The sequence below is a fragment of the Amphiura filiformis genome, chromosome 5 (genome assembly GCF_039555335.1).
Source record: "Amphiura filiformis chromosome 5, Afil_fr2py, whole genome shotgun sequence".
In the NCBI taxonomy this organism is placed as follows: domain Eukaryota; kingdom Metazoa; phylum Echinodermata; class Ophiuroidea; order Amphilepidida; family Amphiuridae; genus Amphiura; species Amphiura filiformis.
Genome location: NC_092632.1, coordinates 49059848 through 49086797, shown reverse-complemented (window position 1 = coordinate 49086797; position 26950 = coordinate 49059848). Strand labels below are relative to the sequence as shown.

Sequence of the window (26950 nt, the reverse complement as noted above, 5' to 3'; positions counted from 1 at the left end):
TGGGGTTTTGCCTCAAAAGGAGGTGGGGCAAGAATGCAAATGCCCCCTCTTGGCCCCCCATAGTACTGACGGGATTGTTTTGGTGATGGGCCCCAATATAAGGTAGATAAAACCTGATGTGATAAAATCAGACCACCTTCCTTTAAATGAAGCATCATACCGCAGTATGAAATAACAATGTTAGTTGTGAATAGCGGAGGTAGCGATTGTCAAAGAATGAGGATATTGAGAATTGATGGATATGGCAAATTATGCCGGGGAGACCACATAAAATGGTTGTGTGATAAAATAAGAGCTAGCATATACTGACAAGAGCTCAATTATATTGTATTTGTAGTAGCGAGATGTGGGAGTGTAAAAGAGAATGGACCGCGTTTAAAGGGTTGGTATACAATAATGTATTGATTCATTTAGTTGTGTGCACTTGATTAGCAGACTACAGTTTTATAATAATAGGTCAGTTATAATAGTAAGCAGGTACAACTATTATAGCTGAAGGTCTTCCAAGAAATCTGAGAAAATAGTACCTATAGCATATCCTGCTGCAATCCTCTCTATCCTGACCAGGATATGCTTGCCATAGAACTTTAGAGAAATACATACAAGATGAAAGTCTTAGCACCCATGAACCTGTAATACATGTATATCACTTTGAAATAATTTCATATTGTTTTCAAGTATATTATGTTTTTAACTTTTAACCACCATCTTACGAAGAGGTGGGTGGGTTGGTACTCAATGGTGCAAATACACCATCAAATGACTTGGCAAAATAATGGGGCCATCCTTTCTGCTCATGTTAGTGAAAATAATCCTTTTTTCTTGCTTTTATGAAACCATTCCAAGGGATTTGGACTTGTTTTTTAAGTTACAAAGTTTATTTTCTTTCATCATAGTGAAAAATTTGGTGAAACTTGCATTGGCCTCTAGATACTTTCTGTACATTTATGTGATATTTACTAATTTTGTAAGGATGTTCTCACACTGAGAATCTTGGTACTTAGTTTGGCAACACATACAATTTCATATAATACATTGGTACCAAATGTAATACTATATTTCTTTTCTGAAGTGCTGAGCCGGTGACATCAGCACATTTCATTGGGCGCTGCTTCAAATTGCAAGTTTTCACTCAAAGCATTGACGAACACATGCACATGAAAATGACGCCGCATAGTTGTGCGTGCAAAACTGCTGCATAGCGCATTTCATTGGGCACAGCCTCAAATTCATGAGTGTTCACTAAGAGCATTGGCGTATATATGCACATTGAAATGACGCCGCATAGTTGTGCGTGTAAAACTGCTGCATAGCGCATTTCATTGGGCACAGCCTCAAATGGCGAATGTTCACTAAGAGCATTGGCGTATATACGCACATTGAAATGATGCCGCATAGTTGTGCATGCAAAACTGCTGCCTCAATGCGTTGATGTCGCTGACTCGTCAAGATGAAAATATGAATATTAATGTGCTTATTACATATTATTTGTATTTATAAACCTTTATTATTTAAGCACCTCTGTGTGGCCCCCCTCTCGGTCCACCAAAAAATCTTTGCCCTCCCTCCGCCCCCCTTTACACATGCCAAATTTTTGGGTTCCCAATGTTCAAATCTTAAATGGTCTATATATATGTTGCGAGCAGGAAAATTTGCATATTAAAAGCGTTTCCGTATTCTGTTTTCCTAAGCCTTTTTAGAGCGTTTTATTTAAAAGGCGCCCCATGAATGTGTGCCAAAAATCGGTTGCCCCTTAATTAAGAACCGTGTAATTCTAGTTATAGGATATAGATGCCTCAGTAGGATGAGCGTTAAATGTTAAAAACATCAAAACTGGTTAAAAACACGATTTAAATGTAATAATGCTTTAATGTTAAACTCGAATAATTTAACAGAATAGAGGAAACACACTTAAATATACCGTCAACAAATAAGTGTATGAATCAGCATTCTGTAAATGCTCAGACTCTCTCTGGGGTTTAAAGTCTTCCTCCCAGTGGGTTTGCGATGGTGGACTTAAAATTCAACTTTCGCAGACGAGCCATGTTTCATCATGGGTTATAAGATGCCACTTCAAGGGGGATATCTTGAAAATGGTATGGAAGTCAAGGCACGTTTGATGTTGTTTTTGACAGGAATTTCAAAATGCAACTAGGGACCTCTGAGTAGTTGTCACTGTTTTGCTTAGGCCACCTCATTGAAGCACAAGTACTTTCAAATAGTGTTGAATCTGTCATATAGCAATTAGCATGTACAACATTAGTTTTTAGAACATTCAATGTAAGCTGTACTTTGTATTTCCTGTTGTTAGGTTTAAGACTTGTTAGACAGGGCCCATTGAAGTGCATGGATGCATGAAAATTGTACCTTAAAACCATCTGGCAATCTTTTACTTATTCCCCCAGTGTGGACTTGTACTCTTAGGGGGTTTGCAACTAGTCCCCACCAAGTGAAATGCACCATTTTATTCTATTTTATGTAAAAACAAGTTTGTACTAAGTCTCTACCACCAGCGTTTTGTAATTATTAACATTCAAAATACTCCAATACACTTACAATTATAGACTTATACATGCTTTTGAATCATGTGTAAGTAAGCAAGCAAATCATGTGTCACTTGTACATTTACTATTTCATTTGTCTCTGACATTTACCACAAATGGGTGTGTCCTTTACTTGAAAATAATACAAATGTAAGGATGTGTTGGTGATTTCATTTTAGATGACCAAGGTTAGTTCCATCATCACTAAATGGAAAAGTCCCTAATCATCCATTGCCTCTAGGCTCGTACCTCAAGTGTAGTGTGGCAGGGCAAATTGTCGCCTAACTAATCATGAAACAAGCTGTTGATAAGGCTTCAAATAGGCATAAAACTTAATATTGAAATCTTCTTATAGTGTACATCATCAGCATGGTGAAGTGCTGATAAAAAATGGGTTTCAGTGACAAAATCATCCAATTTGAGGACAATTAGTGTTCTTCCACTTAGGTCATGTGGCAAAAACAATGTGCTGTTCCTTTTGAGAGAGTGGTGTCTTTAGGTGACACAGTCACTGATTCAGGGAAAATCAAATGGTACATGTACAAAGAAAGGCAAATTTTGTTTTGTGTTGCAGGATATTGCACAGCAGAATCATGCAGTTTTTCTGGGACAGTAGACAGTTTTTATTGCCAGCAGACCTCAAATTATAAGGTGTAAGGCATCACCATTTGCACTCTTATGCTGTTACCATATACCGTAACATTCAATGTGGGGTGCAAAAAGAGATAGAATATTATAATTAATGCATTCTATACGTGGATCCTGAGTTTTTCTACTGAAAATCAGTTTGACTGAAATTCCTTCTCACAATACAATTGTTAGCACCCCACACATGATCATCAGAGTGTACAGTACACGTTCCTGTGCCTCATATGCTACGGATTGTTCCGGGATGCGCAATGAAAGGGTAATTTTAGTGAAAATGACATCCGGTAGATAAATCCAAAATCCACATATTACACTTCATACTCATTTTGCACCTCAACCTCAAAAAGTAGGATGCACAAATATTTTCAGGCCTGTTTGTCAGTATTGTGAGTGTAAGTGTTTACATTTGTCTGTATGTATTTGTATTTGTTATTTGACTCACTTGTAAACACAAATGTTGTTGTGAATTGCAATATTGGAAATATGTTAAAGACTTAAAGTAGTGCATTGCAAGTTATAATAATAAATATATTTACCCATTATCTTTTTTCTCTCTCTACCTTGTAGCTCTGGAGGGTTTATTAGGATCATTACGTCAGATTTGTGCCACAGCCGATGGTAAACGAGATGACTTTCAATTTTTACAGAATCTCTTGCAGAGTAGAGATGTACAAGCACTTTTTAAGGTGAGCAGTAATTATGAAGCTTTTAAAACCTTATCTATTGGAATGATCAGTCAATTGCAACTTCAGGGAATCGGAGAGGTGAATCTTAAATTCACAGACCTGAACGAAAGACTGTCTCAGTACACTAAGACAAAAATTTAGGTGTTGGCCCAGCAAGATATGATCTCTGTCCCACTTTGACATAGTGGAAAATGAAAGGAACACATGATTAAATACTAATACTGTTTAACATTTTTATCTCTATGGCATTAATACAAAATGAGCGAGTCTAAATCTAAAGAAGGCCCTAGATAGTACTAATACTCATTTCAACCTATGACTGAAATAAGTCCATTTTAAACAGAATCAATTTTACAGATTGGTTTAAAAACTTAAGATAAAAATATTCCTGATGCATTTTTTGTGATATTTTTTCCTTCTAGACACACGAGCGTGTGGAACAACAGGAACGCAGACCAGCGTACCCTATCTCTCACAATGCAACAGAACTACTTCTTGATGTAAGCATTAAGGATGCATGAAAGTGGATGTGATTTCTTTTTCTTCTTTTTTGATTTTCTCAACAAATCAACATTTTTAGGAAAGTGATATGTACTCTGTACAGGCTGTATCATAATGATTGGTACCCATCAGCATCCAGTTGTTATGGACAATACTGCCACATCAAAATGCAACATAGAAACTACCTTATTTATAGATGAATGTTATAAAAGGTCATAAAACTATAAATCATGGGCATTTGAAGAGGATCCAATGTTGCATATACATGAAGCAGGCTTGTCGATAAACACCAAAAACTGATGGGTACCAATCTTTTTTTTTTAATATACAGCCTGTATGAAATATATCATGACCTTAAAAATATTGATATTTGATTCACCAAAAGTTAAGTTTTTGTATGTGTTAATTTGTAGTTTGTACCACAAAATATGAAAAAACAACTTACAGAAAGTGTCCAACTGAAAATGTTCAACTTAGTTCTATTACCTATGATCAGGGGACCTAATATATGAAAATGAAAAGTGATGATTTTTTTATTTTTAAAGATGCATCTCAGATGTCACTAACCTGGTTTTACAATGTATACGTCAGGGCGATCAGGGGACCTACATTGTATATATGAATTACAAGTAATTATTTCTTTTTTAAAAAGATGCATCTCAGATGTCACCAACCTAGTTTTTACAATGTTTTCATCGGGGCAAATTTTCAGAAAACTTAATCAATTACTGTACAGTGGGATATTTTAGTGGTGTTATTTTTTTTGCAACTTAACTGTTCTGAACAGAGCTCACATTAAAGCGTATAGGTCCTAAATATTTTCATGAGCTTTTAAATTCACGGTTCTGAATTAACCATAAGAATAGTAAAAATAACAACTTTGCGAAAAAAATGTCTGGTCCTAGAATCAGTTGAAATTTCAATAACTTGAATAAATTGAAGCTGATTTTAGCTTGGTGAATGACATCTCCAAGTATAATTTATTCATATCACAAATATCTAGGCACATGTGTTTTAGTAATCAGATGTAATAACTACTCCTGATTCCAGATAAATACAGCACTTGATTTTTTGGGATTAAAAAAATATTATCCTGTTTTGCCAAATGAAACGTAGCTAAATCCTAATCCTTTAGTTAGTCCTAACTAGCAATAAAAGTCAAATTTTAATATTTGGCCAATTTTGAGAACTAAGGGCCAAAAACATGCGTGTTAGGGTGTTTTTTGTATGCTGTGACAATCAAGCCCAAAGACTTGTACCAAGACTAATTTCAGTTTATGCATTGTGATAATTAAAGCAAAATTTCGCCATATACTCAAGATTTTAAATGCTTAGACTTGTTCCAAGTCTTTGATTTTTGTGACTTGATTGTCAGAAAATATGTTTTTGGCGGGGTTTTTTTCAAACAATTAGTAAAATAGTGAACTTTTTCTTTTATCTCCAGTTAGGACTAAATGAGTGATTAGGATTGAGCTATGTTTCATTTGGCAGGATTTGATAATATTTTTTAATCCCAAAAAATTAGTGCTGTATTTTTCTGGAATGGTGAGTAGTCGGAAGATGATACTCATGAAGATGCTATTAAGAGTCCTCATAAGCATTAGCCGCAGTTAGAGGTCCATCATCACAACCAAATTCATTATGAGATACAGCTAATATCTGATAGGATTTATACTTGATGGGATTTTATCAGCTGCAATATTTTTTATCAGGAATACGACACATTATATTTTAAATAAATAGATGAGAATTAGTTGGACATTATTAAGGTAAGTTGCTTATTTCAGGTTTGGTATTATTGATTTAATTAATGTACGCAGACTAGAATACATTTGAAATAATACCTGTATGTACAAGTGATGACTGTGAAGTTGACTCAGCTTTCTACTAGTATTGATTTGAAGCTTCACTCAGTTTGATATGAATTTCAATTAAGATTTCATATGCCAAGGATAAGGCTTGGTGTACATTCTGTTAATATGAAATTGACATTTAGTTTATATTCAATTCAATCCTCTTAATCATATTCTGTGGTGTGTTTTAAGAGATATCTTGGGGGAAATTGATTGGATTTCCAATGAGACAAAAAGAAAAAATATGTAAATAGCTATTGAGCATGTAAACAAGTAGGAGCCCCTAACAGGCTATGTCTCTGCAGAAAAAAAAAAAAAAGAACTAACATGTATTTGCTAAAGAACGGTGGAATTAACTAATGTGAAACAATTTAACTTCAACAAAATCTTACGTCTACCATGAAGTTAAATGTTTTTACTTTCATACTTTCACAAGCTATGTTGTAAAACATAGACAGCATATTTAACATAGTATGTATTAATGTAAATATATTAGGATAACAATTTCAATCTGAAGAAAGAGTTGTTTTGTTGTGAGTAAATAAGCTATTTTCGTCAAATTGAAATATATACTGATTGAACAATACCTAAGAATTTCTAATGGCATTTTTGATTTTATGTTATCATTTGTAGTATTTTTTGTGTGCAACTATAATATGCTGTCAATGTGGTATCCCACCTTGTGTAACAAAATTATATATTTTTGTTGCTTAGCACACATGTCCATATTTTATACATGGCAGACATTATTTATGAATATAGTCAGGAGAATTCAGAATGAAAAACAACAGAAGATGTTCACAATTTTGTAAGCATGCCATGGATATGATGTAATTCAGTGCTCGAAATAAGGGGGCCGTTGAGCCGAAAGCCTGTGAAAATTACTGTGGACTATGCTACCCTTACGGTGAAATTTTGCCTTCAAAATCATCAAGATATAGTCAATGTTGACTTCAACATTAATCCTTGTTTTTAATTTGTGAGTCTAATCTCTTATAAAGTGTCACAAATTTTACAATTTGAGTTTGGGCCTGTGAAAATTTACAAGGGCCTGTATATTTTGAACCCGAGGGCCCGAATAGCCTTTGGAAGATTTTGAGTAACTGACATAATTCCTATGTGATTTCTTATCTTTGGTTACCACCAAGTTCAGTAATGACGCCAATGCTTTTTTGCGGTTGCGCTGCAGGGGTGTCAACAAACCTTCCTTGTACACTATGCGCAATTAACTTTATGCGCACGTTTTGATACTGCTACCAGCAAAATACGCACCTACGACGCTACCGAACTTGAGGTGAACCAATGTATAGAAGTTTATATTCAAATTCAACCCACTCTACTTTGAAAATTTGTATCGTATTATGAGTTATAGATTTTACCACTTGGAATCAATCAAATGTTTCATTCATTAATTTGTCCATAATTTTTCCTAAATATTTACAGGTTGTTACAGACCTCAAGAATCTGTCCAATCTGCCAGAAGTCTTTGAGCTATGTTACCTCATGACAAGGCCACACATCAGATTCTTATTTGATGCACATGATCACATTGCCAACAAAGATTACGTACCAGAGTTACCAGATTTCTCAAAGATGATGATGAATGACGAGGACAGTTCTATCAAGATAGTACGCTTAGTCAAAAGTAACGAGCCTTTGGTAAGTGGTGTGATTGGTGTTTTCAACATATCACTGTGTACAGTCTCTTTTAGTCGCATATTATATAAGAGTCCAACCTCCCTTATCAGAACCTTTTATCCATCCCTTATCTACACCTTTTATCCGGTTGTGTGAACTTCTTAAAAGCTATGACACCTTAATTATTACATTGCATGCTCTGCAGCATTTAAAAGAACACATCTTTGTTGCAAACAGCAAGTAACATATTTCATTATCCCACAATCTTTTTGTCCCAATTTTAGCATTTTTGTACATTTACTGTAAAATTACTCTGGACTTTTCACTTATCCTGCCATTGCTTGGCTGGAAACAGTTGGGATGTTTTCCAAGGAATCATCATCATCAGTCGGTTGCGGAGCAGGCGACTACAAGCTTTCTCCAAATAATGCGATCTTGGGCAAGCGAAACAATTTTGTTTGGCTGCAGCATCCCTTCAGTATCTCCCAGGAGGTGCTGGACATACTGTAAGTACAGTGTGCGCGTCATCCCGGTTTCCTCTTCCCATGTGGTGGAATTAAAGCCCATATTCTTTCACAGGCTCGCCATCTTCAAGACGCAGGAATATTTTCCAAGGAATATTGTAGTGCACCTTGCTGAAATTGAACAATAGATTTTTTTTTGTCAGAATAGTTACATTCTATGTCAAAATGATCAGGATTATAATAGTTTTGATATTTTTTTATAAAAAGGCACTTTGAAATGCAAGACAGTATCTAATTAGGCCACAGCTTCTGCTGATTTCAAATGGACCAAATGTTATATTTTATGCCATTAAGAAAAAAAAAGAAAACTGTCAAAAGCCTCAAAAGTATGGGAGAGATGGAAACATGTTATGGAATGCATACATTGAAAGCTTTGTTTGCTGGATGCTGAGACAAACCTTGGGGTTTTTTTTGGGGGGGGGATCGGGTTGGTAGTGTAACATTTTATTCCGGTACAAGTGACTTGCCGAGTATCTTTGGTGTTTAGCCCTTCCAACAATCATGTCATATGCCAACCTTAATCACATCAACCGCCTTACTTCACTTGACTTATTTAGTCTGTAAATTATAATCACCCCTGATTCATAACTTGATTGCAGACCTTGACCAATATGAAAATAGTAAATTTTCTCCTGTATATGTCAGCATTCATTAATATAAACACCTTTTACAAGACACATCCACTATTGCATCCCCTCTTCTTAATACTTATCATCAAAATGTACTCGAAAAATCTTAAAAGTGATGTTGCTTAGCAACAAAGTTTGTCATGTTATGACGAAAGGACTGACCTCTGTTCAGGTGGACAGTGGCCATAAGTTGAGAGTGACCACAAATTAACACGTTGTTAGTCTAGCGTGCCCAGACATATCCTGTTTTCTAGGCTAATTAATTAAGATGTTTTGGTTTCCACCTTAATCGCTTTATTAATTGATTCAAGGAGAATGACCAATTCAGTTATCATTAAGAAATTAATAATTTTATTTTTTTTTATTTTTATTTTTGGTTGTTAAAAACAACTACACATGAACTGTTGAAGATTTTAATTTTTCCAATTGTGAACACAGCGAAAAACAAATAAACAAAACAATTTATTTTCTTCATACGATGGAGTATGATTCCTAAAATAGAATTTTGGATAAAAAAGTAAACTTCTCCTGACCGGATGCCTTTGTTTGATATCAAATTTTAATAATTTGCCATAAAATTTGTATTATAAAATTATTTGATATCAGAAGGACATCCCTCGTAGGCTATTCAGAATGCAATTCAATGTGTCTGATGTGCTCTCATGTCCCAGAAAAAATACTATGCAAATGTTGCTATGCGAGCCCTTAACCAATAACCACAAATATAACCGTAAGAATATGTACGTATAAAAGGAGAGTGAGCAACCATTTCATATTTATAACTTGTCATCTATAGATCTGATATGACTGCTGTAATATGTAGGTAGTAATGCTGACCTAGTAGAGATCTATCAACACATCCATATTAAGAACAGTACGGAGATATCAATTAACTCTGCAGATACGTGCTATGGAAGTGTCTTTGGCTGTACCAAAACCACCATATTTTTCTGGATTTTGTAAAGGCTATGACATTTTCTTGCTAATATATTTTCGGAGTAACGTTCATTGTTATAGATTATGTTAATGTGAGACATCATCACGACCCATTTGTCAACCTTATTATTGATTTGAAATTCAAGATTTGATGGGTTGATCACTAGTATACCGAAAAGGTTAAACTAATACTTGACAATTTCAATTAACGTTGAACATGACTTCTGACACTGTCACTTTGTATGATGGGAAGAAATCAAATGAGTCACATGTTGGTTATTTTGGTTTCAAATGATATATGGCCCAAATTAGAATTTTGTGTCGGTTGTATCTTATTGTTTTAGAAGAGTACAAATAGAAACTGCTTTAACCCCCTGAGAACTACCTGCCGATCTAACATTGCCTCTGATTGGTCAATTACATGATATTAATCACCAATCAGAATGGAGCTTTGCAAATAATTCACCCCAATTTTTTTGTGTGGTGAAATTATTCAACAATGTCGCTGATTGGTCCAACTGATAATGAAAACTTCTTTTTAGCCAATCGGCATGTAGTTCTCATGGGGTTAAAACATTGAATACAATTTTGATAGAGTTCAATTTTAGTTATTGGACCAGTGGGTTCCATAGAATTTGAACGGAATCCTAGTATGGGACCTCGTATGGGACCTGCAATCAAGAATATCGTAGAGAATGCCAAACACATCTCATTGTCACGATCAAGGATATGTAACGTCTTGTTAAGCTGTGATATAGGTAATTAGCTAATTGGACATGTCTTGGATTAATAGGTACAGGCTCCTGGGAGTTATTTGTAGGATCAGGAAGTCCAATGTTAGTAAGGAATCACGGTAGTGCAGAGAGTGTGGGTAATTTGGCATTTCTTTCATACGTGTTGTGTGACATGTTAATACCTGGTGAAAAAATGCAGGATTAGGCTACTTAATGTTCTGACGAGTGTTCTGATACTGTGTTATAGTGGTCATTTTGTTTTCTTGTGGTTTTGATATATTTTTTGTTTGTTTACGGAAACCATTTCTAAGGCTAGTAAAACGCACATAATTCCTTGTCGCTTCTAAACTGTTGTCAATTATTGAGCAAATTTTTTTAAATTTAAAGATTGTGACGGCACCTTCAAAGGAACACCTATTCCTAGGTTTGTTTGTTTTTATTGTTGAGAATGTTAATGCGCTGATTAATTTTGCAGCAGAAAGATGTGTTATTCAAAAGGAACTTTCTTTTAGGTTGACATATGGCAAATAATGACCTAAACCAAATTATTTTTGACAAACTTTTGAAAACTTTTGGGAAATTGAGCAACTCTTTGAATTTGCAGTAATATAGACTCATTAAAATAGAAGTAAATGTTATCCATTGTTGAAATAACATTTATCCATGTATACTCATTCGGCATGTTTAAATATTCGACTTGAACTTGTTTACTTTGTAAAAACAAAATGATCAAATATTTACAAAACAATGACATTTATTTTAGCCAAGAAAAGTCAAGTTTAATATCCTGCTATACAAACAGTGCTAATCCAGAGAGCTCCCTGTAACTAGTCATTCCATAATACTTAAGTATTTTGGATTAGATTCCTATTCCATGGCACAGACAGCCACTCAGAAGACACTCTACACCTGCTTTATTGTAACCAAAGCAACCTCACCAATTGTTAATGTCAGATTGAGCTTAAGTGGCAAGCAACAAAGCCCAGGCTTGCAAGGAAATCCCATCACTAGATCCCAATTAAGGATAAATCCTGTCGGGATCCGGGAATAGGTTGACCAGAGTTTCCTGAGGTAGCACTGGTGACTTTCTAGTGAAGATTTGACGTGTTGTCTCGATGGGCTAGGGAATGGGGAGGATCATGGTTAGGGCTTTGAGGGGATTTTGTTGACAAAATCACCCAAGGTTGCATGATATCCAAAACTTGTTTTGACAAGGTAAATATGTAGTGTTTTTTATTACAATTTTCTTAAAATTAGAAAATGTCAAACTTAAACTCTGAAGGTGCACCAAGGTCTGTGTTCTATTTTTCCTTCTCTTCTTTTCTTTTAGGTGTGAATTTTCAAAAGTCAAATATCATACTTTATCCAAAATTGTTTATAAAGATTGCAAATTATCAGAGCTGGCAGAGTATCAGCAAAGAAGGAAATAAGGAACCCTGTGCAGATATTCTCATTTTAGCTGAGGTTATGTGTTAATTAGCTGCCATTTTAGAATGTTCTTGAATTTTTAATTTTTGACAACCCTTTATTCTCGGTATTCCTTCCCTTCTTTCAAGAATTCAAGAATAAAGTGGCGACTATTTGGGTGTCAGCTAATATTCAACAATGAATAACTCTTGAGTCCAATCTCTTAATCAGTTCTGTAATTTCACAAAGCTCATCTGAAAGCATTCATTGTGAGCTTATCTGTTGGAATCAACCAGAATATGTCATATCTGAGGAAATGCAAAATTTAGCAAGTTGATGTAATACCCAAGGGTTATGACAAACTAGACATTCTTCACAACGTGATCATGTCAAATTGGCAAGGACCATCTGTATTTAATGGAGTTCTAGGGGTTGTGTTCGTTTATGAACAAGTTTACTCACTGTGATTCGGAAAAGTTCAAGTGCAGTTTAGTTTGAAAGCTGTGTTCAGTTGTTTTAATGCCCACAAAGGCCTCTACAGGAAGACAGTGTCCCTCATCAGATTGCTGGTATTGTATGTGGAAAATTTATGCAATTCTGTCAACTTACTTATGATGTATATGCTCCTTTGAGACTGATTTGTGTATAAATCCTGAAATATCACCCATTGATAACAATCAAAAGAATAACATTGACTAAAGATTTAGAACATTTTTCACAAGAATGACTTGTTTTGTGGCCCCTTTTCTACGTAGGATGTGGCTTGTGTTTATAAATCTTTTTGGTTTGAACCAGCTGAAGTCCAAATGACACATGGACCATCGCTGTATCTCCTGTATGTGTACTGTCAGTGACAAATGAAATGAATAGATTTCTCACATGTGTGTAAAGCAGTGGCCTCTTGTACATTAATTGTGGGCTACCGCTGTGGTTGGAAGCCATCTGGTGAGAACCAAAAGCAGGTCTATTAAGCTCTCATGTCCTTGTATTTGTTACATTAAGCTTTACAATACCAGTAGATTGGTTTGACAAACAAACAATTTAGTCAATTCATTGCATAATACTTGTAAATTCTGTGGTTTGAACCTGCAGAAGTGCAATCAAACATACTTCATTGTCATTACTCATTACATAATGTATTCTTTCAGTTGTTTTTTGTTTACCACAGCTTAATTAATAACTGATATCATCCAGAGTAGACCAACAAGTGCCAATAACCTATCCAGGTGTAACTGACCTGCTAGCAAACATGATCACGGGCATGATCACAAGCAATAAACCTTGTTACCATCATTAAGTTGACATTACTTCCTTCATGCTCTATGATCCACTCTGGCACTTAAGAGTGAACAACTCATATAACAAGCCACGTTGTTGGTTAGGTTGGCAGTGAGTGCGTAAACCTGTGTTATAGTTGCCAGCATTCTGACATATGAGGCTGAGATTACTGCCCTGTGTGAATCTTCACCGTGTAGCTGTCATACTAGATAATCCCCACTAATGTGATATAAGACCCAGAGTATATTGGATAAGCCACCCTAAATCAAGTTGAATTTATAAGAACATGGGGATGATAAGCTTACCAGATGCATCTGTGCAAGTTTGTATCACTGCCTATCTGATTCACATATGAACAGTTGTAGGATTGTTGAATTCACACTCAGTTCTGTCTAGTACTTGTAGGAAATAGTGGATTCTGGTCTACACTGTACTAGAGTATGTGTTTAAATTGGTACAAAGGATTTCAGGGTTGTTTAGACAGGTAATTGACAACAGAAACAAATGATGCAGCAATTTAAGGGCCAGATGTATCTGATATTTATCGGAATCTGTTTGGCACGTACGGTGTGATTTCGGGAAACTGGTGGGATCAAATAAACCAGGTATTTCTATTTTGACAAGGAATTTATGGACAGGAAATTGTGCAGTTTAGGAGCCTGAGAAATGTAATGAGATAATTCTAGTCTTGTCACTCCTTAAGGGATCCAAAATGAGCGTTTATTGCATTTCGACAGTATTTTTTGTGGGACATGAGAGCACCTCAGACCTATCGAATTGCATTCTGAATAATGAAGCATGTCTTTCTGATATCAAATAATTTTCATTTTTAAAAATCACAATATAATACAAATTTTATGACAAATTATAAAAATTTGATATTTTTCAAATTTTTGATATATAACAGTCCTCGGCGTAAGTTATATAAATCTAATGATATATTCTTAAAGTGTATGTAGCAGGGAGGAAAAGCTGACGGTCAATTGAAAATGTTGACCTTTCATATTGAAGATATGGATTTTTTTCAAAAAAAATATTTTTTGGTGTTTTGGGAAAAAAAATCCATATCTTCAATACGAAAGGTCAAAATTTGTAATTGATCGTCGGCTTTTCAACCCAACTACATACACTTTAAGTATAAATCATCAGATTTATAAAGTTTACTTCAAGTACTGTTAAATATCAAAAATAAGAGAGATCGTGACAAAGTGGCTGCAGAAGATGTTTGAAAGCGGTACAAAGCTAATTGATTAAGGAACTAGTAGGTTTCATCTATGATTACCTTGCATTGGGGCTAATGACTTCTTGTTTGGCCAAAGACCAGAATTTACATGACATATTTAATTATAATGAATTTGATAACAGCTGGCAACAGTTTCAATATCATAAAACAAATATAGGGAAACAAGTTCAAATGATTGAATCAATGAACAGATTAGTATCGAGTTTGAAGATGAATTATTGTATGATCAAATGGGTTACCATCCTGAGACAATGATATTCTGTTCCTTAGGTCACCCACCTTTGCACAGTATTTTTGTGTGGACTGAGAGCACATCAGACACATGAAATTGCATTCTAAATACGAGGAATGTCCTTCTGATATCAAATAATTTGGATTTTTTGAAATTTGCGATATAATACAAATTTTATGACAACTTATAAAAAATTGATATTTGTTTGGACAGGTAATTGACAACAGAAACAAATGATGCAGCAATTTAAGGTCCAGATGTATCTGATATTTATCGGAATCTGTTTGGCACGTACGGTGTGATTTCGGGAAACTGGTGGGATCAAATAAACAGGTATTTCTGTTTTGACAAGGAATTTATGGACAGGAAATTGTGTGCAGTTTAGGCCCGGAGTTTAGGAGCCTGAGAAATGTAATGAGATAATTCTAGTTTTGTCACCCCTTGATAGAGATCGTGACAAAGTGGTTGCAGAAGATGTTTCAAAGCGGTACAAAGCTAATTGATTAAGGAACTAGCAGGTTTCATCTATGATTACCTTGCATTCACCGTTGGGGCTAATGACTTCTTGTTTGGCCAAAGACCAGAATTTACATGACATATTTAATTATAATGAATTTGATAACAGCTGGCAACGGTTTCAATATCATAAAACAAATATAGGGAAACAATTTTGATTAGCTGAAATGAACAGATTAATATCGAGTTTGAAGATGAAGTATTGTATGATCAAATGAGTTACCGTCCTAAGGCAATGATATTCTGTTCCTTAGGTCACCCACCTTTGCACAGTATATTTTTGTGGGACCTGAGAGCACAGCAAACACACACGAAATTGCAATCTAAATATGAGGAATGTCCTTCTGATATCAAATAATTTAGATTTTTTTGAAATTTGCGATATAATACACATTTTATGGCAACTTTTAAAAAACTGATATTTTTGATATTTAGCAGTCCTCAAAGTAAACTGTATAAATCTAATGATATGTGCTTAAGGTAGCACTATCGGATATAGATTTTTTTCTAATTTAAATATGTGAAAGTCCATGCTCTCTTGATTACAAAACTGAAAAATTTATTTTAATCGGACATTCGGTTCTCTAGATATGGCCTGTCAAAATGGCGCGAAACCAACAAATTGGCAACAACTTTCTTTTTATTTTCTTTATTTTCGGCATGCAGTGTTGCCAGGTAATTTTCTAATTATATATGCATAAATTATGCAAAGTAAAGTTTTCAGATACAATTAGAAGAGGTATGGCACTGAAACTTGGTACATGGGTAGTACACATGAAATGCAACAAACCTACGGTTGCGTTTGGCAAATTTCCATTTGCATAATTAATTAGGGCCCTAATCAACTTTTCTAATTAGTGGCCCTAATTAATTATGCAAATTGAAATTTGCCAAACGCAGCCGTAATTTTGTAGCACCTTGTGTGTACTACCCATGTACCAAGCCTCAGTACCATAGCTCTTTTAATTCTTTCTGAAAACTTTACTTTGCATAATTCATGCATATATAATTAGAAAATTACCTGGCAACTGGACTTGTCAAAAATATAGAAAATAAAAAGAAAGTTGTTGCCAATTTGTTGGTTTCGCGCCATTTTGTCAGGCCATATCTTGAGACCCTATGTCCGATTGAAACAAAATTTTCAGTTTTGTAATCTACAAGGTAAGAGCTTTAACATATTTAAATTGAAAGAGAATCTAAATTTTTGTGTTAGCCGATAGGGCCACCTTAAAGTGTATGTAACTGGGAGGAAAATCCCTCCATATGAAAAATTTGACCTTTTGCATTGAAGATATACATTAAATTCCCAAAAAACACAGGAAAACATTTTTGATAATGAGCTCAATTACAAACCAAAATAGGTGTCAACTACGATATTTCACTAATTGTATGACTTCATTCACGTTAATTATAACAGTTTATAAGTGGAAAATATTCCGGGGTCTAAAGCAAAATGTTCTAAAGATATTTCACAGTACCCCAAAAATAATTAAGTCATTAACCTCATTTATAACCGTCACTTTTCACTTCCGAAAAACTGTTACCTTGTTTGTGTTAGAATTCATGATTCACAGTATTTTTGAAAGAAAAATATTCTGCAATTTCCAAAATTACGATCAGTAGTCTTTTGTGCACTAAAAACTTGTTTTTCCAGATTTTCAGCCAATGTGGGTATTATTAAAAATAGATTATTTGATTTTTTATAACAAATTATAATCTTCTTAGACAGTTTTTATAAGCCAAGATTTGAATAGTCTTAACTCAGAATATCCTATAACAATATACACACACAAAGCGCTAACAGTGTTCATTCTGAAATATTCATAACTCAAAATGAATCTGCGGTCAGCAGCGATTTCCATCATCTGAAAGCAATTTTAAAGTACAAAGAATTATGGAGCCAGTCACAAGAACTACTTAAAACTGTACTCCCTAAATGAGTCTATTTAGAAGCCAAGAATCCTACTTTTGTTTGCAAATGTAAACATATTTAATGCCCAGATGGTATTGATTGGTATGCATTGACTGATTGCAAGACAAGATAATAACTCTATTATTATACAGAGTGAATATTAACCATCTCTCAGTCAAATTTATGGTGTTTTTTTTACAAGTGCATATCTGCAAGGAGTGTGTGTTCTTGCTAAGGGACCATTCACAAACACTTGTAAGGGGGGGCCTGATGCAAAAAATTTCATCACGAAAAAATTTTGGGCCCCCTCCATTTACAGACCTCAAAAATTTCAGGGCCCCCCTTTTTGACATGAAAATTATGGGTCAACCCCATAGAAAAGCATATAAACTCAATTTTCCCAGGAAAATTTGTGGTCATTTTTTTCAGGCCCCCCATTAGGAGGGTCAAATATTTTCAGGGCCCCCCGTGTTGCATCAGGCCCCCCTAACAAGTGTTTGTGAACGGTCCCTAATATTACAGGGTGGCTCAAAGAGGAGGGGGGAAAACAGCAGGTTGGTGTTTTTGTTTGGAGCTAGTGTAAGCAATCAAAATAAAGCTCTTAGATCCCTTAGCATTTTAAAGCTTAATCCCCTACTGCTTATTCTTTCCATATCTCTGATTGGCTCATTCTTATTCAGTGGGTGTGTCTTGTAAAGAATTCATGTAATTTGATTGGTTTTCAGGTGTATAATATCACACAATAGTGAATAGTGGTATAAGAGCGCGCGCGCCACCACGCAACGGCAGTATGCTTGTTGATCCTCAATGATGTTTGTGACTTTTTTTAATGGAAAAAGCAGTTTTTTTACAAAAAATATACTTTAACTGAATAAGAAACTACTACTCAAAATATTGGCCAGCCTATCCATTATGACATGATATTGGATAGGCAAAAGACAAAATCCTATCTTTTATTCTCTTAATACATGATATAGTCCAGTTTGTAACCAATGAAACTAGGTCTTAGAGGCTGAAATTGATTTGCCCGGCAGTGCCCATGGCGTTAACTTTGCTGTTGGTACCTATACAGCTGAGTAACACACCATGACACTTTGTTTGTAAAATTTACCACAACTCTTTCCAGTCAGGATATTTCCTACTGAATTTCAATATATTATTTTGAAACAATATTTTGGAGCACGTCAAAGGATGAAGCTGTGGATGTATATCTTCCTGCTTTAAAGTTATGAGATGTTAGTTTAGTGGTAGTTGCAAAGGTCATTTTACAAAGTTTAATTACTGAGTATTTCTCATTATGTTTTGTCTTACTTTTGCTTTACACTTTAATACAGGGTGCTACAATAAAATACGATGATCAAGTAGGAACAGTAGTAGTTGCCAGAATCATGCATGGAGGAGCAGCTGATAGAAGTGGTAGGTTATTAAAAACAAAGCAAAACAAAACAGTATTCGCCCAATGCACAGTTCCGCCCAATGCACAGTTCCGCCATATTCAAGGAGAGCCTCGATCCGGCAGCATACATGAATGGAAATGGAACCAGAATATGGGGGTACTGTGAAATGGGCGAATGGTTATTTGACTTCTAACCAAAAAGAGAAAACAAGTATATTTAATGCAAAATATATTTCTTTCAGTGATATAAGATATGTATATTTCAGCTATTCAGCTATGGTATCCAGGTCAGAGCATGCTGAAATTTAGGAAATTGTAGGATTTTTTGGTGAAGTCTGTAAAAGGTCTTGTTACATTTGAAGAGTTAAGATGCAAAACACGATGTACGCCATTTGCAAACTTTTGGCGTTTTGTGTTACATCTTCCCTATAATGCTGGCTCTAAATTGACCTACTTTGAGAAATCCATTGTATATTTTTTTAAACTATGATCAAAAACAGCATATATTTTCTTAGTTATAATGTTCTTTATATTTGACAGTTACATTTGCATATATATATATAATCTCATATCAAATTGAGACGCATGGATATATTGCTTTTTGGATCTGAAGACTTCATATAGGCTTACATATGGAAAGAATAAAATGTAAGGGAGTACCACATTCCTAGGCTATGCTCACACAAAAGTACAAAATTAAATAACTTAATTTAGTTCTGCTTCAAATACACATGCATTAAATACATCATCCCTGTAATCCTTGTTTGGAATTCTAACAAGACATACACAAAATGTGACAACTGTTTATAAATTCTACTAGAGTTTACTCAGCTTCATTGGGAATAGGGTATATGAATTAATCATTATTTTCGGGTCACATTTTGTGTGCCCAAAAGTGTTGGTTTGCAGCACACAGGCAGGTTAGGATCAATACTTAGATAGTTTCTTTCCGACTTGTAAGTTAGGATTGACGTCATGTCTTCTGTGTATTGCTCTTTCCTTGTTATCGGCACGTACACATACCTCATATAATTGTAGGTCAACTATCACGGCTTATGAAAGTAATTCATGACAACTAATTAATATTCTGATATTGAAATGGTTTTGTAAATCCAAACAACATACAAAGTAGTTGGTCAATATATAGGCAAGGGAGTGTTTACTGTTTTGTATTCACCTGTTCCAGGTATTATTTCATAGTTTGAATAAGTTGTAAGGGCTCTGACAGACGGACATTATTTTTTTTAACAAATTCATAAAGTAGAAAAGCTTAAAGTGCAAAGAGATATCTAGAAACACCCAGAGTGATCAAGGTTCCTGATAGGAATTGAAATATTTCTTTTTACTTTAATCATTATTCTTAATTTTCAAATTTTTAATCCTTTTCAAATCTTGTTATACCAAGTCATTTAATTTCATTCAGCATCGTCAGAAAAATGATTATAAGAACATTTTGTACAGAAGAAAGATGTGGGAAGCCTTAGATGAAACTCAAATGAAAGCTTCAGAAAGCTGCAGCCCCATAAAATGATCTTCCATACTACTGAAATCTTTGTCAGATGCAACTTTTCTGTTTGATTTTAAAATACTCTAAAGATGAAATCTCAACTTTATTTTGAATTTCAAGATCTCCTGATGAACCTCCTGAGATTTTCATTTAAACAAAGAAGTTAGTTCATAAGATTCAGTGAATTGTGCAGGGAAAACCACTCTGTCACTGAGTCATAACTAGTATTTGTTTAGCACCACAATTTTGGGTACACTCCTATACAGAAGCATTACTCCTCAGCAACAACACCAGATGGATTTGATTTAAATTGACGTTCATTTTGAGCTAGTTGACGATCCTGAATCAGTCATTATCATTCATGATCCATAGTGATAAGGTTGATGATCAATGGTGTAATGACAAAAAATGAAATGCCGTTTGACATATCAAATTAGTTGCAGATTTATTTGGTAAAGATGACCTACAGTTTTACAGGAAAGGGGGAATAAGGCCTGGCTTGTGTACGTGTGTATGTAATTCAATTGTGGTATGGAATGATGCAGGTGGGTAGGCTGAATTTGAGTAACCAACACAGAATTTATTAGTTTGATCCAGTTATGCGCACCCTTCCCTTTTTAAGCTATAGTGTGTCTTATCTCAAGTTGAGAGTAATGCCATGTTGGAATTTTCAGCAGCAGATTTGAATCGGTGCATTTAAGTGGTTGCGTCACCAACGTACAGACAAAATCGCCCTCCTACGTGTGTGTATACGCTCCATGGAATGAATTAAGCGTGTGTGATTCAATCTGCCACTGCGAAATCCAACATGGCGTTACTCTTAACTTGAGATGCAACATGCCATACATACTTTTTAAGCCACATTGAAAACTTAATATTCACTGTTCCTTCACAGGAATAGTAGAGATTTGAATTGATAGATGTTACCAATTAATTCCACATCAATCCAATTTCTACCCGACCAAGTCAACAGGGGTTCCACTTCAACTTGATGCATCATAGGCAAATTTTGTTCCCACTGCACAATTGCACACCCTTCCTTTAGTAACCCATTTAGTAAGGTCCGTATGCACAAAAGAGTTAGACCGGGTCTAAAGTTAGACCGGGTCTAAAGTTAGACCTTGTCTAAGTGGAATTTAGTTACATCAGGAATGATCCTTTACTATTATTTCCTTCTAATAGTAGCTAGCAATTTCTAAAGATTTTTGAAAAAAGCTCAAAAATAATACAAAATAACTTAAACAAATGTAAAGGAAAATTTAATTTCTTCTGAGACTAAATTCCACTTAGACCAGGTCTAACTTTAGACCCTGTCTAAATCTTTTGTGCATACGGACCTTAGAGTCTTGCCATATATGTTTAACAAGCCTCGTAGCCTTTCATTTTGCTCATAATCTGTACATTCATTCTATAAGGCAACAAAAAACCTTGTGTAGGAGGTTGAGGTGGAACTAGGTGCTGATAGCTAGTGGTCCAGACAAGGTTGTCATGTAAAGGACATTATATAATACAAAGGGCAAACTCATTGATTTTAATCAATATGAAATTAAAATTTGCTATTATTAATGTCTCATTAATATCATATTTTACATTGTACAGGTCTTATACATATAGGTGATGTAATATATGAAGTAAATGGTATTAATGTGAAAGGAAAAGACCCGGATGAGGTGGTTGGATTACTGGTAAGTCACCAACAATAATCTAATTTGCTTTTCAGAGAATTACTGCTGACACAATGTAAATGATTATGGGAATCATAATGAAGTAGTAAGAGTGCAAGTTCCTAACCGTGTGCCAAAAGTAAAAGTTTTGCTAAAAGTGTCTTGTGTTAGTTCAATGTCATATGTACAATGTTTGCCTTAGCTTTTGATACTGCATATGATGAAGAATCTGAAAGCTTATCAAATGGTGATCTCATGAGTCCTTTGTGATAGTTCATAAGATACTTAGCAACATCTTAAGAACCTCTATCTAACACAGACTTTGCATCTTTAACTGTGATATAAAATCCAACAGCAAATGGCAGCTATTACACATACCCTAAACATTCGCCAAATGGTGCACCTGGTCTCCTTTGCCTTGGGGTAAATTTCATGTACAAATAGAGAGCTCCCTCCTCTAAAAATCGGAATCCCAACAAGAATTAAGGGTACGTGCCCTTATTTGCTGGTGGGTTTTTTATGGGAGGGCACTTTTAGTTTGTGTCTAAAATTCCAGTTATTTCAAGGGAGCCCATAGCGCCATTAGGCGAACATTTACAGTACTGTTTGATATGAATAGTATTAGTTCAACAACAAGAGGCAACTATTACAGATAGTGCTTTCATGATATGATATAGTATTAGGTCAATAACAAAAGGCAGCTTTTGCATTTTGTCAATATTTTTATTTAAAAAAAATATTTCTATAATCCAATTGGATCCTTCACCCGGGATTGAAGCTAACTTTCATATTCAAAGTGACATGAGACAAACCAAAAATGTAATAAATTCTGATTTTCAAATTAACTTTTGGTTGCTTGGGATAATGTGACCTTTAGGGACAAATATTTTCAAATAGTTTTTGTTTGACATAGGATATTCAAACTACACAGTAACAGTAAGTGTGAAAAGGAAGAAATCTTATTTTAGAAATTCAAGTATCTGCATTTGCAGCTCAACACGTCTGTAGAGAATTGTCAAAATATGAAAACAAAAATCATTTTGTCACTATTTTGGGCTTAAGCACCACAATATGTACAGAGCCGAAAGTGAAGTATTTGGATTACCTGTCAGACTCTCTCAAAGGGGGCAGGCAACCGCTATAGTTTTCTTAGAATAAGTAAGAAGTGAATCTGTCAAAAGAGGCTTTAAGGTTGAGTGCAATCCTGAATGATGATCATTGAAGTGACTTGTCAATATTTTTTTCTAAATCATTGTTGTCACTTGTAGTTCTACTCGTATATATTTGTATAATTTGATCCTATTTTTGATTTCTTGTTTCAGGCTTCCATAGATGGTACTATTACTTTTAAACTTGTGCCAGCAGAACTGAGCAGAAAGGTCTTAGAGGGACAGGTAATTACTAATCTTCCTATTCGTATAACTTGATAACTCGTTAATCGTGTGAATTTCCTCCTGTGTCATGCTGTGCGCTAACATACATGTAGATCTGATGTGACCAAGTTTTATAGCCAAAAATAAAGACATTCAGTTTTGTAAGTGTAACTTAAACAAATTAAACTGTTTCCAATAAATTATTATAGCAGTAAGTTGATTATTGAAATCCAAATATTTTTTTCAAAAACATCTAACATTTCGCTTCAGTAATATGTTCATCCTTCCTCTTTTGGAAGAAAAGGAATCTTTATCAAATTGTATGAAAGACTTCATTATTTGTACATTTCAAACATAACATGCACGGGAAAGTTTTAGACTAAGCATGATTCCAAACATACATTTTACCTGATTGTGTGTTTTGTGTGAAACAAATCTTTGCAATCCCTTCGGTCACTGGAAATCAACAGTACCCCCCCTGGTATGCTCCTCTATAGTGCACTTGTTTTGTTTCTCTATTGTCTACCAAATTTGCAGTGATTGTATGGTAGAAAACAATGGTACCCTTTCAACAGCATGTTGAACACAAACAGCCACAGGGGCTACTTCTGAATGTTACCTAATTTAACTACAAATCCCGTTGTGATGTAAAATAAGCGAACACTGTAGATGATCCATTGCATTTTCTACTCCTCTGTTTATTTTAATTACCTTTACCTTAATTCTCAATTATTTTGGTCTTGCCGTTGATTGAATCTAATGTTGTGAGAAATCACAGGGGTTTGTCAAAGAGCTAAGAACTTCATTCTTGATTAGCAGACTTGCAAACAGAAAGGTAATTCCATGTGATACGAGTGAGTACCGTATTTGATCTGATTAGTACCTTGGGCACTTTAGTCAAGTTACTTTTGGGGGCACTTAGCCAAAAATAAAAATTGTTGTGTTGCCTTCAGCGACCGACCCTATATCCTGAAATCTGGGTCGCAATTTGTTTTTTGTGTTTTTGAATGACTATTTTTACAGATTTGTTTTAAAAAAATCAATTTTTTTCACTTAAAATTAATATTTTATTGAAAGAGTAGTCTTAAATTGATTATCTAACAAGTATCCAGTAGCCAAAATTGAAATGTCCCTTATGGAAGAAGCATTATTTAATATTTCGGGGGATTTTTCAAACTGAAGGTCTTAAAAAAATCAACCGACCGACCCAATCTTCCCTATTTTCCCACTTGAGGGCAACACAACAATTTTTGATGGGCCTTATTAAAACAATGAATTGAAATTTATAATTAGGAAGGTTTAGGTGATAATTTATACACATTTCATTGATGCCACTTGAAAAAAGTCCATAAGCGCCCCTATGGACTTTTTTTTAACTTAAAAGTTATTGAATACAGCAACTGAAATAGCAAAAGGTAATGTCAGTAAACATAAAACATGGAATTACCATAGATAACCCCCCTGGATGACAGACAATCTGAAGTGATGCATAATAATTCCCAATTCTCAGCATGTCCTATGATTTTTTATACCTAGCATACATAATTTTTCTTGTATTTTTTTATAACGGCTTGTTTGCAGAGGATAATACCTCGTAGTGTTAAGAAACAGGTGTGTATTGCATGATGTGTAGAGTGCATAGATAAGCTTACTAGATGGGACAATTTGCTGTCATCTTTTAACCTTTTTAAGAATACAGCTTTTCAATGAGTATAACTCTGGGATCTTGTTTGCAAAACTCAGTCATAAATATATAAGGTTCACAACTTATAAGTTCCCTCTAAATACATTTTGAAATAAATCGAAAAATATTTTATGAAATGCAAAAGTGAACCCTATAATTGTGTCTCAGTGGAGTGATCTAAGGCATTGTGGAATTATGATACAATGTGTCCATTATATTGGATTATATGACACATGGCTTAGTGCACACACTTACGGTCATTCCACTTGCAATTTGCTGCCGTAGTAATTCCTTAGTTATTGGTTCACACTTGGTTGTTTGCACACATGTTAGAAACCCATTGGGTTTGTGTTGCGATCATTTTGATCATGGTTCGGAATGTATTTAGTGTGAAACAGTTGATCCTGGAAACAGCTGGGTTATGTCGTGCCCTGGACAGTGAATTTGCAAATTGAATTTTGCAAACATATCTCTAATTTAGAGGATACAACCAATTCTTAATCTAAAGTGAATATACAAAAATTCCAATTCTACATGTAGTGTGATGTTTTATCATATTTGGTGCAAGTTGAGATGCTCCTCACTTTTCCCCTGAGGGTGAAATTTTGGACTGAAATTATAATATGACAACCATCTTGTCAATAGCTGGTGTTTACACACCCATATTTTCTATTGGGACATGTGTTTTCCACTTGGTGAATATGTTCATTCCTTTTTGATTTTGTCAGAAAAACATCTGTTTTCCTTCCCAGTTTCTTTAACTTTAACGGTGATTTAGTAAGTTCAATCCTGCATAATTTATTCAATTTATTCTATTTCATATAGTAATGAAATCTGAATGATTTCAGCAACAAGGACCCATCCGTTTGTCTTATCTATGCTTGTGCCTGCAATATACTTGGTCATTTGGTGATGTCAACTGTCATACAATGCATGTAGTCTTAACAATGATACTCTTGAGAAAGTCAACTAGACAGCAACATTAACCTTAAACAGTAATTTAAGCAACCTGATTTCACACATTTTTGTATATATTAATATATGACTTAGGGGTTCATTCATATATTTTCATGACTAAATGGTTGTTTATGCCCGAGGCATTTTGTGATTTTTATTTCATCAAAATAATAACAAAAAAGTTATTAAAATACACGATTTCCCTGCGTTTTCCCTACCCGGCGATCTCACATCCGGGACACCGAGCATAAACGCTGTTTATGCCCGGCTCTCAACCAATCACGCGCGCCGTTATATAGCGAGTATGTATGAATAAAATGTAATGTATGCATTGTGTTTCAAATAGTAAAATCTGTGTTTCAAAGATCCAAATATGAACAAAATTGAATTTTCAGTGAAAGTGAATTTTCAGTGAAATTTTCATAAAAACTTGAAAGCTTTTTTTTACTGTTTCTTCCCAAGGTTGTCCTCTAATCAAATAGACATAGAATCTTCTCCTGAAGGCATCTAGATATAATCTTTCTTTGATCTGCCATAAATTTATTTTGCCCTCAAGGTGTCCAGAAATCATCCTCCACCTATGATCCCCTTATACCCTGGATCTGCAAATAGTGAGACACTCGCCCTGACAGCTGCCCTGGGGAAATAATCAAATACTACTGTAATCTAACCCGTACAGAAGCTGTTAGCCAATGGCAAAATACTGAATTCATTAAAATTTTGTTCATCCTGTCACGCAAGTTTGCTATAAAAAATTGATTTCATATATACGATAAGTTGGAAATCCCATATAAAGCTGGAGTTGGTAAGAACCCATTGAAAGGGTAGTGGTTGTAAAAATGTATTGTTTGAGTTAGTAATTATAATTAATATTTATCAACATTTAATTAAGATCCAGGTCTGTCTTTAAAGGGATATACAGTCATTTAGCTACCAAAATGGATTTCAATTTTGACATCCTGAAATGAAAACCAAACCTTGAGCTTTTCACACCAACAGATTCATAAGTTCAGCTTAAGAAGAAAAATGGTCAATATCAAAAACAGAATTGCCTGTGTAAGATAGCAATCTGTATACAAGACATGGGAC

The 26950-nt window shown here is 34.7% G+C and overlaps 1 protein-coding gene across 3 annotated transcripts in view; it reads left to right on the top strand.

The window, feature by feature from the left end:
- LOC140153296 (MAGUK p55 subfamily member 7-like) overlaps window positions 1-26950 on the top strand; it is a 70406-nt gene that overhangs the window by 22551 nt on the left and 20905 nt on the right. For 2 of the 3 annotated variants that reach the window (XM_072176009.1, XM_072176010.1), the window contains exons 3-9: window positions 3759-3877; window positions 4300-4377; window positions 7675-7890; window positions 18615-18696; window positions 21783-21868; window positions 23170-23241; window positions 24802-24831. In XM_072176009.1, the coding sequence (XP_072032110.1) occupies window positions 3759-3877; window positions 4300-4377; window positions 7675-7890; window positions 18615-18696; window positions 21783-21868; window positions 23170-23241; window positions 24802-24831 (683 nt within the window). The remainder of the gene's footprint in view (window positions 1-3758; window positions 3878-4299; window positions 4378-7674; window positions 7891-18614; window positions 18697-21782; window positions 21869-23169; window positions 23242-24801; window positions 24832-26950) is intronic. The other variant, XM_072176011.1, reaches the window with a different exon arrangement.